Consider the following 19250-nt stretch of genomic DNA (forward strand, 5'->3'; position numbering starts at 1 on the left):
ACGAAATCTTTTTCTTGCTAAGTCCTGTCTTCCCAACCCACTCTCTCGGGAATGAGCGACCGCTTGAATCAGAAGCCAGGTACCGCCGTTCATTCAAATTTTCCTTTTTCTGGCAAAGCGCTCTAAAAAGGTGGGCTAGGAATCAATGTATCTCCAGACCAAATAGAAAGCAAACACTTCCCAAGAGGAATACAGTGTTTTACTTAAACCACAACATCAAGCAGTCTTAACAAGTCCCTTGTACTCTAAAGGAAATAAAGCTAGCGCTTCAGCCAACTCCGGCGAATCCTCCGGCGGGATCCACAGGTCCCTCTGCGCGTGCTCGTCGGGAAACTTGGCCCTGCGACCCCGGCGCGGAGCGGCGGCGCGGGCGCGGATTGGTCGCCGGGGCGCCGGGCCCGCCGCGCGTGCGCAATGCTCCTCCCGCCCCGCGCCGCCCCTCCCACCGCCCGTCGCCCGTCCGCGGAGTCTGGAATGAGTAGGCGGTAGCGGGCGAACCGGCGAGCGGAGAGCAGGGTGGGCCGACGCTGAGCGTGGCCTGCTCTCTCCGAGGAAGAAAGAGGAGGTCGTGTTCCCGGTCTCCGGGATCCCCCAGCCCCGCACCCTGCCCCGCCGGTGAAGGAGAAGCTGAGGAGCCGCCGCCGCCCGGCGCCGCCGCCATGGCTGCCATGATGGGTCGGAAGTGAGCCTGCGGGCGACGGTGCCGGCGCGGGCGCTGCAGCCCCGGTCCCGGCCGCTCCGCCGGGGAAGCGCGACGCCGCGGACCGCGGGCCCTCGGCCTTCGCGACTCCAGCCCCTCGGCTCGGCCCGTTTCCTCCAAGACTGAGCGGCGGGGAGTGGCTCCCGGCCTCCGGCCCCGGCAGCCAGGAAGATGGCGGACCCGGCCGAGTGCAACATCAAAGTGATGTGTCGCTTCAGACCGCTGAACGAGTCCGAGGTGAACCGCGGCGATAAGTACATCGCCAAGTTTCAGGGAGAAGACACGATCATGATCGCGGTGAGTGCCCCCAGCCCCCTCTTTCGGGCCCGGCCGCTCCTGGAGTTCAGGGAAGCGGGGAGCGAGCTTTGGGGGCCCCGATGGCCCGGGGAGGGGCGCGGCGCCTCCTCGGGTGCTCCTGGGTCGCCCCGCCCTGGTCTGCGGCGCCGGCGACGGGAAGCACCCGCCCTGGGTCCGCGGCCCTCCCGCACCTGGGGCGCGCGCGGGAGGGGCGGGGCGGGGCGGGGCGGGCGCGGGTTGCGGGCACCGGGGCCGGCTTGCGTGCGCTTGCGGGTCCTGGTGCAGGTGCTGTCGGGGGGTCGCGCCGCCGCCTCCCCACGACTTCCCATTCGGGCGCGTTGAGCTCTGAGACCTGCCCTCCGTACCTTAAATAGTCACGATGCGTGGTCTCGGGGAAAGCCGTATGCGTTAGACTGCATCGTCTCCCCTACGGGGATAAGGGAAACTGCACCTAGCGCAGTTGGACCCGTGCACTCGGTGGTCGCCCAGCCCGCCTTCGGGTTTACAGTTACACACGGCGAACGGGGAGGGCTGCGAAAAGAAGTAGGTGTCTTTTGAACTCGGAGCGCTCGACTTCGTTTCGTCTTGCATCGGATCTGGCCGATTCGCTCTGGGTCATAAATGAGTGTCACTCTCATTGGGTTTTACGGGGTAACGGTATGGGAAAGAGTGTGAACTCTTTTGTGTGTATATCAAAGTATTATAACAGAAAAAGGGAAAAGAGAAAAAGGTAAAATTGGACCAGTTTTTTGAGAAAAAGGTAAAATTGGGCCAGTAAACTAGGTTTTTTTGAGAAAAAGGTAAAATTGGACCAGTAAACTAGGTTTCTTGTTAGTGTCAGCTTCCTACGTCTACGGTGAGGAGCTACCTTGAAGAACTTGATAACATGCCGAGGATGGTGAGATACTGTCCTTCGTAGTATAAACCATGACATGACTAGGCTTGGCGGATCATTGTCAACTTCTGAGAACCAGAAAGTAAGGTGGGGTTGGTATCTGTCTTTTTTCGTTTTTGTTTTTTTTTTTGAGGTCTGATCTCTGGTATTGAAAGGTCTCTGAAAATAACATCCCCAGCTCGAGATTAAAATGGGTGGCAAGATACTGCCCACAGAACGGTGAACTGTGACTGGAAATGAAAGTCATCTTTCTTGGTGATGCCGTTTGACAGAACTTGCTTCTACATGGCCGTCATGCTACCCAGTGATAACGTTGACTTTTTCTCTAGTGGTATTCCACATTTGGCATATGTTTGGGTAGTTAATTTGGAAACCAGACAAAGGGATCACGGGAGATGGAACGTTGAAGATGAAAAGCATTGACATGTAAGACAGAACTCAAGTTCTTTAGAGTTTTTATGTGAACGTTCCCAAAGTTCAGCTCTAGAAGATGGATGTCATAGCTCCACGTAGCTCAGGAGGGCTTTGGCAAGCAAGTCGTTAGGTTCCTAACAAGTGCCAGCTACTACTGTGTGAGGACTGTCAGGCTGGTTCTTTGTTAACAAGTGCACAGAAAAACTCAGGCTATAAATGACATCGTGGTGAGGCCAAGAAGTTAAGCACGAAAGTAGTCATCCTTTTCGTTTAGGGTGATACATTGTGCGTGTGTGGAATCAGAGGAGGCTTGCAAGGCCTGGGTTGTTAGTTGGCAAACACTAGTAGGCTGCTAGTTTCTCACAGAGTTTTTATGGTTATTCAGCCTCTCAACAGTGGTTGGACATCAAAGCTGTCTTCCTTTCAGATTTGTAGTAAGAATGTCTTAGTACTTCAGATATTTTTTTGTATGCGTATTTACACAAATCTATAAGTATTATCAAGATTTATGTTTTGGAATGATAGAATTTAGGATTCACAAAACCTTTTATGATTAGGTTAGAAGGCAACCTTCTAACGCAGGCCAAATGTGACATAAGATTCGAGGAAAGAGTTAAAAGAATATAAACAATTACCACAGGAAGCATAACGTTTATTTTAGGTTGTTTCCTTTGAATTTCTTTACTTAGGTTTCCTTAGCATTTAAATAAATTTAAGTGATAATATTAGAAATCATGGGTGAGTGATTTGAGTTGTGAATCAGTAATGTGCAGTTGGCCTTTAGATAAACTGGTAAGCATTTTAGTCGTTTGTTTTTGTTTAAGTATAAGCAAAAATACATTAAACTGAGTGTGATACAGCTTTAAAAAGTGTAAGGCAACATGTTTAATTCATTAGTTTCTGAAACCAGTGTTTTGCATATAGTAAGTCATTAATTACTCTGAGGTCTTCCCCCCCCCCCCAGTTTTTTAAAGTGCTTTATTTTATCTTTTTAAAAAGTTGTCTGGGAATTTATAAGGGCAGCTAGGAGGGGTGGAATTAGAAAATCTCCAGGTAAAAGTCATCCCATGGTTTGTTTTGTTCATTTTACTGGATCCTGATCCTGATTCAAAGTAAATAGTTTAAGAAGGAATTGCTGCAGTGCAGCATTTTAAATTAAATTATCTTAAACAATTTTACAACATTTTGTACACAGCTTTCTGGTTAAATCAAAATTAAAAAAATAAGTATTTTAGTTTACAGTGTTAACTGAATTGTACATGTAATCAGTGCTCACGTAGAAGATAATTTTTTAGGATTCTGATTTTCCTATAAATTCAGTTTCCAATATTTTGTCCAAACTTTTTTCCTGTTACTCATATAATCAGTGATTTTAATGTAATGTGACCTCATGGCAATGTAATCTTGTAGTGTTTCTCTGTGCTTTACAGCCTTTGTACAGATTTTTTTTTGTAATTAAGTGCTCAGTGAAGTGCTATAAATATCACATATTGAATGAAATAAATGCATTATTTTTTTGAACAACTTTGAATGATACAGATAGAACTATTTGCTTTAGATATGCAAACTTGTTATCCACAAAAACTGGGGGACCAGGGCAACACCTGGTTATATAGTTCAAAGGAGCCTGCTGAAAACACCAAATAAAAAAATCAATAGAAAAAGTTATTCCCACATTTATTTATGCATCGTGAAAGTGGAACGTGCATATTTGCATCGTTAAGCATCTTTACTAATCATCGTTCCTTATGTGGTATACTGTAGAGGACAGAACCCAAAACAGGCTGTTGTAGTTCATTGAAGTTAGACCCAGCTCCTTACCTCTAGCACAACACGATTTCCCCTTTCAAATGTATGATGATTTGGTGTTTGATCCTGATTACCTTAAATACGAAAATTAAAAGAGAAGAAGCCATCATAATATACCTTTACAATTGTGGAATGTTCACCCATAATCTATCTAAGGAATCTAACTAAGGAAAATCTAATATGATGTAATCCCATGTTATCTGAAAATCACTATTCAGAATTCCAGAGAAAGACATATTCCTGCCAGAGGGTGTCCTTTGTAACCAAATTTGGTGTTCAGCCTGGTCCGTGCAGATTCAAATAGGAACCACTTCACTTAAGAAATCTAAGGTAAGGGCTTCCCTAGTGGCACAGTGGTTAAGAATCCGCCTGCCAATGCAGGGGACACGGGTTCGAGCCCTGGTCCAGGAAAAACCCACATGCCGCGGAGCAGCTAATAAGCATGTGCATCAGCTACAACTACTGAGCCTGCACTCTAGAGCCCACGTGCCACAGCTATTGAAGCCGGTGCGCCTAGAGCCCGTGCTCCGCAATAAGAGAAGCCACACAATGAGAAGCCCGCGCACCGCAACAAAGAGTAGCCCTCGCTCGCCACAACTAGAGAAAGTCCACGCGCAGCAACGAAGACCCAACACAGCCAAAAATTAAACAAACAAAATCTCCCCCCCCCAAAAAAAAGTATTATTTGCCTTATTTTGGAGAGATGCATTTGTCACACTATTACCTGTTTTTTGTTAACTTGTTTCTTGCAAGTAAAATTAATCATGAGTGCTTCCCTGGTGGCGCAGTGGTTGGGAGTCCGCCTGCCAATGCAGGGGACACGGGTTCGTGCCCCAGTCCGGGAAGATCCCACATGCTGCGGAGCGGCTGGGCCCGTGAGCCATGGCCGCTGAGCCTGCACATCTGGAGCTCCGCAACGGGAGAGGCCACAACAGTGAGAGGCCCGCGTACCGCAAAAAAAAAAAAAATAATAATAATAATAATCATGAGTTCTTTAACCCTAGAAGCGGTCTCCATTTCGATTTAGTTAACATTACTTGATCACTTATATTCGATCCTAGTATATAGCTGTTTAACTTAGTATTCAAGAATCTATCCAGCCTTATCCTCTATTATTCTTTGAACCCTACTCTCTGTACTAATTAGTATCATTTCTAAAATTGTTACTCATTTACAATATCTGATACCTTATAAGGTGCTAAATAAATGTTTGCTGGATAAATGAATAGGGAAAATTACTTTCTTTTTGATAGAAAAAATATTAGTATGGTTTATTTCTGTTATTTTGACTGTACTTGTGTTTGTTTTCACAATTGTTTATCTTGAATACATCTTGTACAATCAGTGAAACAATAGATTATCTTTTATTAGCCACACCTGTAGATTAGTTAATGTCTCAGAATCTTAGGAAAAGGACACTTTTATGTATGTCGTAGCCAAAGAATAAGCAGCCATTGAGATGCCTACATTTAATTGATGCCAAAGTGAGGTCATCTGAGTATATCCTTCAGGAATGCTTTCAGCTGCAGAGGGAAAACAAACTAATAGTGGTTTAAATAAATAAGAGGTTATTTTTCTCACATAGGAAGTCTGGAGATGGGCCTTTAGTTCTACTTGCTGACTCTGTTACCCTCTATCATCCTAAGTTATTGACTTTCCCTTGTCGTATTTGTCATGTTTGCAAGATGGATGTTCCAGTTCCAGACCTTCATTCCAGAAAGGAGAAAGGGTAGCTTCAGCTGAGGCGGTCCTTTTTATCAGGAAAACAAAACCCTTCTCTGAAACCTCCCAGCAGACCATCACTTCATGGTATCTAAAGCTGGGTCATGTGACACTACTTGCAAGGAGACTCCGCTAGCAGGTGGTTAGCTTCCAGCTTGTCTGGTGGGAGGCCAGAAGGGGACAGGGAATTGGGAATGGCTTTAGACAGGTCTTTAGGGGCTGTTTGCGTCATCTTTATTGTTGTTCCAAGCTTTAGGGAGGGGAATTGTGGGGTAGAGTTTCTAAAAAGTATGGTCTTTTTCAGCTGAGACCTAGGAAGTATTCGATAATGTTAAGGATTATTTCTGGGGTCATGATTGTTTATTTTGGGGCCCAGCTCCCTTCCTTTACTTAAGAAGAGACTAGAGAGCCGTCGTACACTTACTTTCAATACCAGAATCCCCTTGCTCTCTCTCTCATCTTTAGATGCTCACTTTCTCTCTTAGAGTACTAGATTGTTCCTGCCAGCATTTAAACTTGCTCAGGTCTTGTCTATCTTAAAAGACAGCTTTCTTTGAGTCACAGCCAGATTTCTGTTCAGTTACCTCCTATTCTTTTTTCAACCTTTTCCAATCTGATCTTTGTGGTGGTTGGATACTTTTCAGTTTTGCTTTGTCCTCACAGCTGAATTTGACACAATCACTTCCTCCTTGAAAATTCTTCCTTGACTTGCATGGACATCATACTCTTGATTTTATTCATTTCATGTCTCTGGCTCCTTCTCAGGCTACATCAGCAGTTCTCTAAATGTGTCCCCAAGATCCTTTAAGGGGCCCACAAAATCAAAACTGTTTTTAAAATAACACTAAGATGTTACTTGCCTTTTCCACCGTGTTGACATTTGCATTTGATTTTTGTATCCTTGCACTTCAAACTTACAACATCCTTTGGTTTCTTGAATGCTACAAGTTCCCTTCAGCCTCTCCTGTTCCCAATGCCTGGAGTACTTCCCCATGCTCACCCTCCCTCATGAGTAACATTGAAGAGAATGACGGTGAGCTGGGTGCTACTTACTCTTGAGTTCTTTAACATCCCTTCTCCAGAGTGTGTCTCTGGCATTCTTCTGCCTTCCCCAGTCTCAGGTTCTCCTCTAAGTGCTCTCATAGCACTTTCATTAGCACTCCGTTGTGCCCGTCGGAATTCTAGTCACTTGACCATTTGTCTGATGTCTGCCCCACTGTTACTTAGGTTCCACTAAAGCAGAGAATGAATCTGTCTTGGTCGTCATTCTAGCATAGTGTCCGGCATAATCGGCACTCCATAAATACTTATTAAGTGGATGAATGGTTGAAATGCTGTTGCAGTAAACTGAAAGCTGAATGGAATAGTGGAAGGAGCCCTGAACTGAAAGACAGGAGATTTGGGTTTGAATTTTAATTTTGTCATTTACAACTTTTGGACCTTTCACAATTCTAATTCCTTATCTGCAAGATGATGTTAGTATTGAAAATAGGGTCTCAATATCTGCCAGAAAAGATATGCATTAAATAAAAATTCACTCAGCAATATGATTGCCCACCACAGTAGTGCTAATTTCTGTGCTAGGTTCTGGAAATACAACAAAGACTAAAACAGACATGCTTGTTTCTGTGGAGTTTATTCTAGTGGATTTGTTCTTGGGCCCTAAGGTCCTTTCTGCAAAGATTCTGTGACATGAAGTGAGGCATAGTAGGTATCCTATTTTGAAGGTTAAATATATGATGACATCTTTAAAGGAGCTTAGAAATGTCTGTTCACCTTTAATCTGTGTAGTTGAAACCCTTGTTTCTGTTTTTCAGTCCAAGCCTTATGCATTTGACCGGGTGTTCCAGTCAAACACATCTCAAGAGCAAGTGTATAATGACTGTGCAAAGAAGATTGTTAAAGGTAAATATATTTAACCTGCTGAGTTGTTCCAGCAATAAGTCAAATTTTGTTTGTGATCTCTCCTGTTTACCCAACGTTCTCTTTTTCATTTTACCTTCCCTTTCCCTTTAGTTAATTGCAGCGGTTGTTTAAATAATGAAAAGGTCAAATATAGTTAGTAAATCTATTGCTCATATTCCATGAACTAATTTATATACAGTACCTTTTAAAGGGTGTTATGAGAATTCTAGTGTGTGTACATTCCAGTTAATACTATTAACCTATACTAAGGTATTTTTCAGGTTTATGTTTTCTAAAACCATAGAACCTTAGAGCTGAGGGGGTGTTAAGTGATTATCTGGACTTACTTCCAGTTACTGCAGAAATATCTTACATCAAAGGGATCTTATGATTAAATAGCCATTACTTCGTGAAATGCTTTATAGCACTTTTTGACAGGTCTAATTGTTAAAGAGTACTTACGAGATTGAGGCAACATCTGTCTTCCTATAGTGTTCACCAGCGTAGAGGGGTTGGGATTCAGTATCAAGTGGAAGGTTAGGATTAAGTAGGAGCACAGACATTTCATCTAGTGACAGGAGGAAACGTAGAGTTTATGGATAGAAGTAGGTCCATTCGTGTGATGGCGGGAAAACGTACATGTTCTTTTCATATTAATTCCAGTTTGTCTCTGATGTAGGGAGCGAAGTCATCACAGAGAGTGAGGATGGGAGAGGAGGTTCTAGGAAAAGGTACAGAGTCTTCTAGCAGTGTGGAAGTGAATGGATTAGGGAGGTGTGGCAGCATTGCCAGGCAACGTTAAGAGCCCACTTGTGGTTAGCTGCCAGAGAGCTGAATTTACCCAGTTGTATTTTGCCAGGCAAGTACAAAAGAGGGAGGGAAGGGCAAGCGATGTAGTCGAGAGTGCTGCTAATGGTGAACCCTGGAATCTAAGCTGCCTGGGTGGGGGAGGCAGGATTTAAGGGACAGTGAAAAAAGGTGGTAAGGTTAGTGTGTTATAGTCTCAGTGGAGTCAAAGGTTTTTTGGAATCAGGGTAATAGAAGGAGTAAAAGGAAGTGGATACTTGGTGTTAGGAAGGCAGTGCAGTTAGTAATGAAAGGTCTAGAGTGTGACCATGGACTTGGCATTGGAAGGAGAAAAGGATAATATCATGGAGAAAATAAGGTTCAAGGACCTAGAGGCCAGAGTATCATCTAGTACATGGACGTCTAGTTGTGGGATCACCCACTACGTGGACATGAAACCACCAAGAATTACAACAGGTATGGAATTGGTGAGAGACGGTGGACTGGAGGGAGAATTAATGGGTGATTCTGTAAACGACTGCAAGAAAGAGGAACAGGCAGTGTCATCTTTTGTTGTAAGCATCAAATAGTTTTCCAGATGGATCTGTCATGGAACGCAATTATACTACATTCTTTGATTTTGACTTACTTTTGTCGTCAGTATAGCAAAAGATTGCTTTTTTAATAACATGAAGTTGTTGATTCGTGAATTCATGGGCAGTTTAAATGTATGAATCTTTTTCACATCTGCTGCAGCCAACGTTAGACCCCAATCCACACTTAAATATTGGAGTTTTTTTCATCAGGCATAGAACCAGCATTGCATATTTTTTTCATCTGGCATCTGCACAGGCCTTTAAAGTGCAGATTCCATTTTGTTCATTTTAGCTCATAATCCTATTTTGAGTTTTGTTTTTACAGTTGTCTTACAAGGGATCTGAGTTGGCTATCAGCATGTTTTAATGTCTGTTATGGTGACAAGGATATTGAAGGCTTTTTTTTAAGATCTTTATTTACGCACAGTGGAGTTTGGAAAGTATTACTATGAATCATTTATAAAGCACTTAATGGGCCATGGTTCTTAGCCTAATCTTCTAAAAATGGAACAAGTTTGTTGGCAGTTATTAAATCATACTTGGTATTTAACCAACTTCAGATTCTCTTACCTGTACAGTTGTCTAGTTCTTAGCTTACCAACGTATCCACAAGAATATGATGAAAAGCTTGCATCCTTTTGTGAAATCATGGTGCATGACTCTGGTGTTCCCCCAAAGTACTAGTTGAGTGACCCAAACAGGAAATGAGATTAGTTCAGCCATAGCTTTTCCTCAGTGAAATTTTGGTACATTTGTCTGAGGTTCCCAGAATCGATTGACTTTTTGCTTTTAGAAAACGAGTGTAGCATTTACAAGTTAGTCATCTTTTACCTCCATTCCCTGTGGCTTTTGTGAAATTTTTATCCATGGGATGTAATCCTCTTACAACTAGAAACTTGGGCTCATTTAAAGCCATTCTTTGGCCATCCTACCCACCTCAGACCCGAAGCCGCTCTCAGCAGTGTTTTTTCTATTGTTCATTTTGCAGATGGTGTTGTAGAAGACGGTAATACATCATTTGTTGACATAGTCACCTTTTCTAGGCAGTGCAGGTCTACTCACTTCTGAATATTTTAAAAGCTCTCTTTAGGGCCTTTTTTTAATTTTGTTTTGTTTTTATAAGACTCACTTATCCTGGGCTTTTACCTTTCTCATACTGTTCTAGTGATTTTTATCTCTTGTACATCTTCAGTTATGAAGCCTCTTAACAATAGGCTCATACCTACCTTTCTCAGAACTCTGCAGTCTGTGGTCCTGACATCTAGTGTACTTGTTTCTACTACCTTTTATACTGTTTCATTACTATTTACAACTCTGAGATGACATCATTCTTTTTTTGAAATCTCTCTCCTTTTCTCAACATTTTGATACTTTTTACCTTTTACCAGCAGATTCCTGCTTTACTGTTGGGAACCGAGTTCTGGATAGCAGTTCCCTTCTTTGCAGTATGGTTAAGAGCATAGACTTTGGAATCAGACAAACCTAGGTTGAAGTCTAGACTCTGCCACTTTCTAGCTTGTGACTTGTAGCAAGTTCGCCAGCCTTTCTAAGTCTCCATTTCCTCTGCTGCAAAATAAGGGTACTGTGAGGATTTTAAAAGATGATTCATGAAAAAGTACTGACTTGCCCTGGACAAGACACAAACGTGGCGGAGTTGCCAGTAAACACGTAGCTTTAAGGAGAGTGATGGGGGTGGGGGCTAGGTGAGGTGTCAGGGCAGGAAAGCAGTTAAATACGTGGCACGCTGGACTTGGGCTATTCACTGGCACACAGGTCGAGTGGACAGCCATGGTAAGAAACTGGTAGGCAAGAACTGGCAAAACGATGGGTGGGCTGGTATTTGTTCTGAGATGTGGATTCGATGAGCAAGCTGCCGGGACTGAGGTGAGAGCAGCTTGTGTGCTCTGGGCTCCTGACAGCCCACCGAGGTTGCATTGTTTCATAAATTTCTGTACAAGTATATAACTTACGTATAGGGCTGTTACCTTTTCCTTTTTGTAGATTCGTCAGATAGATTTTTTTTTGTTTTCTTTTGAGCATGCTTTATCCACTTGTATTCTCTTGAACTCTGAACCCGAGTGATGTCTACAAGTTGGTTTCCCTGGTATAAAGTAATTGTCATTTATTCAATATTTGCTATATGCCAGGCATCTTACCAGGCCTCCAGGGAGTCCCCAGTTTCCCACCATAGCTTCCTGACCTGGACTGTGTGCCACTGTATCCACCTTAATATTTCCAGGTGTAGCCTGCCATGTATTTGTTTTGGTTCCTCTGTTCCTTGAGAATATAATGTAGTAGTTAAGAGCTTGTCTTTGGAACCAAGACTGTCTGGGTTTGCATCCCAGCTCTATCTTACTGGCTGTGGAACTGTAGGCCACAGTTTCTCAGTTTCCTCATCTATAAAATGGGACTAAAAATAGTACCTTCCATAGGGTTTTGTGAGGATTAAGTACATTCATATATGAAAGATTATCAGAGCCTGGCACATAATGCTTTCAAATGTTAGCAGTAATGTATATATTTTAAAAATTTATTTATTTTATTTATTTATTTTTGGCTGTGTTGGGTCTTCTTTGCTGTGCACGGGCTTTCTCTAGTTGTGGCGAGCAGGGGCTACTCTTCATTGCAGTGCACGGGCTTCTCGCTGTGGTGGCTTCTCTTGTTGCGGAGCGCGGGCTCTAGGCACGCAGGCTTCAGTAGTTGTGGCTCACAGGCTCTAGAGCGCAGGCTCCGTAGTTGTGGCACGTGGGCTCAGTTGCTCTGCGGCATTTACCGCCACCAGGGAAGCCCAGCAGTAATAATTTTATATGATGACTTCTAATTCTCACAGCCTTCCCCTAAGCAGACATTCTGCCGATAAGGAAGCTGAAGTTCAGAGAGATTAAGTGACTTTTAGAAGGTGATAAGCTGTTCCTTCACTTGCTAAATACGTTTTTCTTGTTTACAAAGTATGAAAGTAATATTTGTCCATAGTTCCACCTCTGTCTGTTTCTCACAAGAAAGGCAAAAGTATATTATAGAAGGGGAGGGACGCTTTAGAAAGATGCTGTGTGAGTAATAGTAGTAATCATTCAGCAAGCATTTGAGTTCCTACTAAGTGCCAGGCACTGTGCTAGGGGTTAAACACAGCCCTGGCCTCAAGGATTTTACAGGCTAGTGAGGAAGGCAGACAAGTAAACTGATGGTTGCAATACACAGTGATCAGTATTATGATTAAATGCAGATGCTACAAGAACACCTTGGGACTCTCCCAGATTCGTTTGGGGGTGGAATTGGGTTGGAGAGAAGTAAAGCCTAAGCTAGTCTTAAGGATGCACAAGAGTGGGAGGGAGAGTGAGGGATTTACTCCAGACAGAGAGATGCATGTGGGCTAACTGAGGCAGCCCACATGAGAAAAGTATCACCTCTGTAGGGAAGAACATACATTATGATATGACTGTGACGTTGAACCGTATTAAATTGTCAGATTCAACCATTTTTACCAACAAAAACAGCAGTGTGAGGGGAAGGATGATGGGAGATGGAGCTGAATAGGCAAAAAAGAGCCAGTTCCAAAGGTGCCTAATTTTATCTGATTACAGGTGTGTGCTTTCTGGGATTTTCAAAGAGATGAGTATTATATTTGTGTGTGTGTGTGTGTTTAAAAGAACTGTAATTTTAAGATATGTGCATTTCATTGTACGTAAATTTTATCTCTGAAGAATAAAACTGCAGAACACTGAATTCCAGCCAATGGTGTATGCATGCTGGAGTATTTAGGTGGAAATGAAGTCTGCAGTTCACTTTGAAATGCATTAAATAAATAAGACAGATTAAGATGATTAAGGCAAACAGTAAAATGATAAGTTAATGATAGAATCTTGGTAGTGGTTATAGGGGTGTTCACTGTAAAATTCATTCCGTTTTTCTGTATGTTTAGACTTTTTCATAATAAAGTGTTGGCAGTTAAATCACTATAGAAAGCAAAGGTCAGGAATGGATTTGAAGGTAGGCAAGAAGGGATTATTATTTTCCTAATTAATAACAGTTATTACTTTAATTATAGCCTGGTGCCTCTAGAAACCACCTAGTCACTGTTACATCCCTGCTCCCAGAACAGAGAGCCTAGGTCGTAGTGCTGAGCAAATACTTGAACGTTGACTATTCCGTAATCTCTGTAATCATATAAAATTTTTAAGTTTTGCTTGAAGTCCCAAATACAGACATGTGGCATACATTGATTATCCTATGAGCCCTCATATGATGTATTTCACCTAACACAAAATTACCGTAATATCCTATAGACATATGCTACTAACATGATCCTGGGAAGGTCACTTACTCATTCACCTACCAGTATTTATTAAGTACTTATTGTGGTAGTTGCTAGGTAATTGGATCATATCATGAATGAACCTTTCATGTATAGATCTAACAAAATTAGGTTTTATGTGATTGATTAAAAGATCTTAAGCAGAGGGTATGATACCAACAGGCTGAGAACAATTATATGTAAAGGAAGTGGATTGGAAAGGGTCTGGTGCTTTTTTTTCCCCCAGGTGATTGCTTCTTCAGAATTACAGAAATATTGTAATCTTATCTATTTTATTCTTTTTTAAATTTTTTTATATTGCTTTGGTAATTGTAACAAATGTACCATATTTTTATTTATTTTTGGCTGCGTTGGGTCTTCATTGTTGCGCGCAGACTTTCTCTAGTTGCGGCTTGCGGGGGCTACTGTTCGTTGTGGTGCGCGGGGCTTCTCATTGCGGTGGCTTCTCTTGTTGCGGAGTATGGGCTCTAGAGCGCAGGCTCAGCAGTTGTGGCTTGCGGGCTTAGCTCCTCAACGGCATGTGGGATCTTCCCAGACTAGGGCTCGAACCTGTGTCCCCTGCATTGGCAGGTGGATTCTTAACCACTGTGCCACCAGGGAAGTCCAGTCTTATCTGTTTTAAATGTGATTCTTGAAGTTATTTTGCTTCCCTTCATAAAACTGAAAAGATTTTGAATGAAAGTTTCAAATGTTTGAAATCTCCTAAAATCTTCCCAGGGAAGTAAGAAGTACTAATACCTTCTTTTCCTTATTAAATATTTCTGTAGCAAATCTGTTATCTAGTTAGCTGTGCCCAACGTTGGGACCTTTAAAAATTTCTTTTCTTTTCTTTTTTCTTCTTCCTTTTTAAAATAATCAATTAAAAAAAAAGACAAGAATTGACTTGCTTACTGCAGGTTTACTTTCCACTGTTAACATCTGCTATTTCCAACTGACGTTTCTCTTTTTACTTTGGCTTCCTCTAAAATAGAATGTAAATATATATATATATATATATATAAATTTATTTATTTATTTTTGGCTGCGTTGGATCTTCGTTGCTGCGCACAGGCTTTCTCTAGTTGTGGCGAGTGGGGGCTACTCTTCATTGCGGTGCGCGGGCTTCTCATTGTGGTGGCTTCTCTTGTTGTGGAGCACGGGCTCTAGGTGTGCAGGCTTCAGTAGTTGTGGCTCGCAGGCTCTAGAGTGTAGGCTCGGTAGTTGTGGTGCACGGGCTTAGTTGCTCCATGGCATGTGGGATCTTCCTGGACCAGGGCTGGAACCCATGTCCCCTGCATTGGCAGGGGGGTTCTTAACCACTGCGCCACCAGGGAAGTCCTAGAATGTAATTTTATAGTACCTTTCTTTTTACCAAAACAAACAAAAACAAAAACCAAACCAAACCAAACAAAACATACTGAATCCCTGAAAACTGGAAATTAGAAGGTCACCTTGTTCACTCACATCCCTCCCAACCCCCCCTTTAGCCTAGTAAAGGAAGATGCTTAAATGTTAATGGTAGGCCTTAGGATACACAAAGGGCTAGAAAAGTTTTTCGCTGTTTTTTTTTTAAATTCCACGGGACCTCCCTGATAATCGGTTTTGAAGTGGGACTGGGCTTGTTACACTTGGTATAAGGAGGTATGTTGTGTGGGTTTGTGAGGCTTAACCACCAGTTAACCACCAATCAGTCCTACTTCTAAAAGCTATTTCATATCTGTATGCAAGCTGCCAGAGCACTGTTTTTCTTTTCGGTCACATAAAGCTTTGGAACACAGGTGTAATGACGTCTGAGATGTACATTGACAGGAGAGATGATTATAAGCAGTGGAATTTAAAATTTCCTTCTTCCCGACAACAGAAAGTGATCTGGGCTGGAGAGAAAGGAATTCCTTAGGTGAATCATCACTAAGAGGATTACTATTAATATATTCTAGTTTCCTTTAATGCCTTGCTTAAGGGGAAAAAAATCCCTAATGTATAAAATCTCTGATTTTTTCATAGATGTGCTTGAGGGCTACAATGGAACCATATTTGCATATGGACAAACCTCCTCCGGGAAGACACACACAATGGAGGTAACATCTCACAGTCTGTACTTAGATGTAGTTTGCTGTGCACAGGGCACTCATTCGTTATTTGTGACATCGTTTTACCATACGCTTAAACAGCTTTATTTACTCTATTGCTTTGTCTCATACACGTTATACATGAGTAACATCGTTGTTGCAGTCTAATCAGTTCCTGAGTTTGAATGGTGAAACCGTATATTTGAAATTATATCTAGCTTTGTTTTATCCACATAACCACAAAATTATGAATGTTTTAGAATTAAGTAAGAATTCTCTGTCACCTTATAATGGGAAATTTTTAATGTTTGTGTACTTTCAGTTCTATTCAGAGCACTTAATTTTTTCCTCCTCTCCTTGGTCGTGTCCATGTGTCCGTCCTGTTTCCCCACCCCCAGCCAAATACTTGCCCCTCTTCTCTCATAAGAAGGTCTCCAAAATTATCAGAGCTGCTGTTAATAATAAATGTGAACCTGCTCAAGCTTTGCTTCTAGAACACAGCCTGTAATTTTCTGCCACTGCTACAGAGTATCTGCTTTTATCATTTATCTGAGCATTCCATATAAAGTAAATGACTGGCTTATTTTAGTGTCACTCATGTTACTCATTTCCATAACGTCAGAGAACAAGCACATTCCTAGCATGTGGATGAATTTGACTTGAAGTAGATGCAACAATGCAGATTTATATGCTGAGCAACTAACAAACATTTTCCTAGAATGTGTTCATTTACAAATGTGCATAATCTGATCTAACAATTAAATAAAAGGCTAAGATCAGTTGGTAACCCATACGGTTGGCATATATTATTTATGTGTAACTTACGAAAATATGTAACAGTTAAATTAGGTTTTTTTAGGTATTTTGTACAGCCACATTTTGTTTCACAAAAAATTGCAACAATTAGAATTCCTATCCTCTGTTGACTGTAAATTATAGATTAAAAGTTTTGCTTTTTAATTTGTATGTTACAGTTTGTTTAAGAACTGGTTTTGTTTTCTGTTTAGGGTAAACTTCATGATCCAGAAGGCATGGGAATTATTCCAAGAATAGTGCAAGATATTTTTAATTATATTTACTCCATGGATGAAAATTTGGAATTTCATATTAAGGTAAAATCATTGGGGAAAGGTTGTATTTTATTTTATTCCTAGAATAATTCTGTTCAGTACTTTTAAAAAAGTATTCTTAAATATTTTAAAAATTATCTTACAGGCAGGTGTAGCTGAAAGATTATTAGAATTAGTAAACTCAGATCCCTCATCTGCCATGGTAAACAAGTAAGCTGAGCCTCTCTTGCCTTAGCTGCCTTCTCTGTAAGATAAGGGAGTTTGGCTACAAAGCTCAAAAGTTGTGACTAATTACACCTAATTGTCTAATTTTAGGAGAAGATACAGAGTGGAAAATGTACTTTAGTTACATAAGGGGTTTGGTGGATTTAGGGCTTCTCATTAGAATAAGAGCTGTGGCTGAGTTGTCCCTGTAGTCTAGATGGTACCTGGAACTCAGACCCCAGTAAATATTTAATGAATAGGTGAATAAATTACTTTGTAATTTTAAGTGGTTGATTTTTCTTTTCCTTTATTCCCTCTGCCCTTTAGGTTTCATATTTTGAAATTTATTTGGATAAGATAAGGGACCTGTTAGATGGTAAGTTAAATTCTTGCTCTTCGATCGTTTTTCAATATACCACATACTGCTTTTTTTTAGTAGTAAATGTGAGACCATTTCTGAGTAGTCTATATGAAATTGACTTAAATTATAGGAAAAAGTTTTAATTGAATGCCTTTGGACTTATTGAAAGCATATATTGTGGGCGCTTTGTAAGTAGTAATTAGCACATTGGACTAGAGTCCGGGAGCCTGAGTCTTGAGTGCTCATCATCTGTCAGCTGTCGGTCAGAGACACTGTCCTTGGCAAACCATTGAACCACTCCAGAATGTGGGTGGCAGACGTTGGCCTGGACCTAAAATTCTATATTACTGCATTGGTTTCTATATAAATCTCCTACTGTTTCTATAGGCTTTTGCTTTTATAGTGATATCTACATATTTTTGAAGTTTATGTATTATTATTAGGCTGCTTGGGGAGAGAAACAGTTGATTGACTATTTCACAGCCAGTGTTAGAGTTTAGGGAAATGTTGTTAATGTTATTTATTTTTCTTTTTCAGTTTCAAAGACCAATCTTTCAGTTCATGAAGATAAAAACCGAGTTCCCTATGTAAAGGTATGTATAATACAGAATATTTAGAAAAGCCCTACAATAACATTTTTTTAGGATAGTGACATACTTTAAACATTTGTTTTACAGGGGTGTACAGAGCGTTTCGTATGTAGTCCAGATGAAGTTATGGACACCATAGATGAAGGAAAATCCAACAGACACGTAGCGGTTACAAGTAAGTAGCCTATGTATAAACACTAGTTAACGTACAAACTGCCTTAAAATATCTATCAAGTTGATTAATTGTAAGATTTTTCTTAGGTGAAATAATGCTGTAGAAATTATTAGTAAGGGAGAGCCGTGTTTGTTGATAGTTGTTTGTGTGGTTTCTTTGCAGATATGAATGAACATAGCTCTAGGAGTCACAGTATATTTCTTATTAATGTAAAACAAGAGAACACGCAAACGGAACAAAAGCTGAGTGGAAAACTTTATCTGGTTGATTTAGCTGGTAGTGAAAAGGTAAAATCTTTATATTCTGATAGATGTCTAAGCATTTTTACGAACTTTAACTCAGATTTGGGCTTTTGCATTGTTTATTGTTATATATTGAAAATGTATATCAAATTGAATTTGGTAGCATTTTTGAGAGTTACAAGCATTTATGCCAATGCTTTGTCATTACAAATTTACTGTCATTTGGGCCACAGTCCAGTTCAACCAATAAGTGTTATCCTTGACTTAAGATGTGTACTTTTATTGAGAATGTGTTGAGTGTATGTCATTAAGAATTTTACTAGGTATCCTTTTCCTAATTTTTAGTATCTATTTTATTCATATTGGCAGTGAGCTCTCTCTGAAAACTGGTAACTATCCATTAGTCCTTTCGGATTTTGTTGTACTTCTTTCTTTCCGACGATTATTTAACTATTCCAGTCGTATACAGTCTGATTCTAGTTTATGTCAAAATCAAAATAAGTTCAAATGTTTTAATATTGACCTACATGTGAAACTTTTTTGCTGTTCTGCTAATCTGTTGTTTCTTCTGATTAGAATGACATACCTGTTCCCTTCTACGCAAAGTCTTATACACATACTTCAAAGCCCGTCTCTAATTTTGTGAATACTGAGAGGCTGTTTTTTCAGCCATCATTGCTAACATATTATTCTATTATCTTTAATATATATTTTATTTTTTTCTAATAGAAGCAGATTTGCTTATATAATATAAATTTGGTCTCTCTCTTTAACAGTTACAACATCAACATTATGCTTCAGTAAATTTTTTAAAGTTTCTCTTTAAAGGGGGTTAACAGGCCTCCCTGGTGGCACAGTGGTTAAGAATCCGCCTGCCAATGCAGGGAACACGGGTTCGAGCCCTGGTCTGGGAAGATCCCACAGGCTGTGGAGCAGCTAAGCCCGTGCGCCACAACTACTGAGCCTGCTCTCTAGAGCCTGTGAGGTACAACTACTGAGCCTGCGCTCTATAGCCCGTGAGCCACAACTGCTGAGCCCGTGAGCCACAACTACTGAAGCCCGTGCGCCTAGAGCCCGTGCTCCACAACAAGAGAAGCCACCGCAATGAGAAGCCCGTGCACCGC

At 41.1% G+C, this 19250-nt stretch overlaps 1 protein-coding gene across 1 annotated transcript in view; it reads left to right on the plus strand.

Annotated features, from left to right (window-relative positions):
* The first annotated feature begins 440 nt into the window (after positions 1-440).
* Positions 441-19250, plus strand: part of KIF5B (kinesin family member 5B) — a 45791-nt gene continuing 26981 nt past the window's right edge. The window contains exons 1-8 of the mRNA XM_079913787.1: positions 441-997; positions 7655-7742; positions 15420-15493; positions 16492-16596; positions 17086-17134; positions 17657-17712; positions 17797-17884; positions 18047-18171. Coding sequence (XP_079769913.1) covers positions 872-997; positions 7655-7742; positions 15420-15493; positions 16492-16596; positions 17086-17134; positions 17657-17712; positions 17797-17884; positions 18047-18171 — 711 coding nt within the window. The 5' untranslated portion in view covers positions 441-871. The remainder of the gene's footprint in view (positions 998-7654; positions 7743-15419; positions 15494-16491; positions 16597-17085; positions 17135-17656; positions 17713-17796; positions 17885-18046; positions 18172-19250) is intronic.

The sequence above is a fragment of the Stenella coeruleoalba genome (genome assembly GCF_951394435.1).
Source record: "Stenella coeruleoalba genome assembly, chromosome: 2".
In the NCBI taxonomy this organism is placed as follows: Eukaryota; Metazoa; Chordata; class Mammalia; order Artiodactyla; family Delphinidae; genus Stenella; species Stenella coeruleoalba.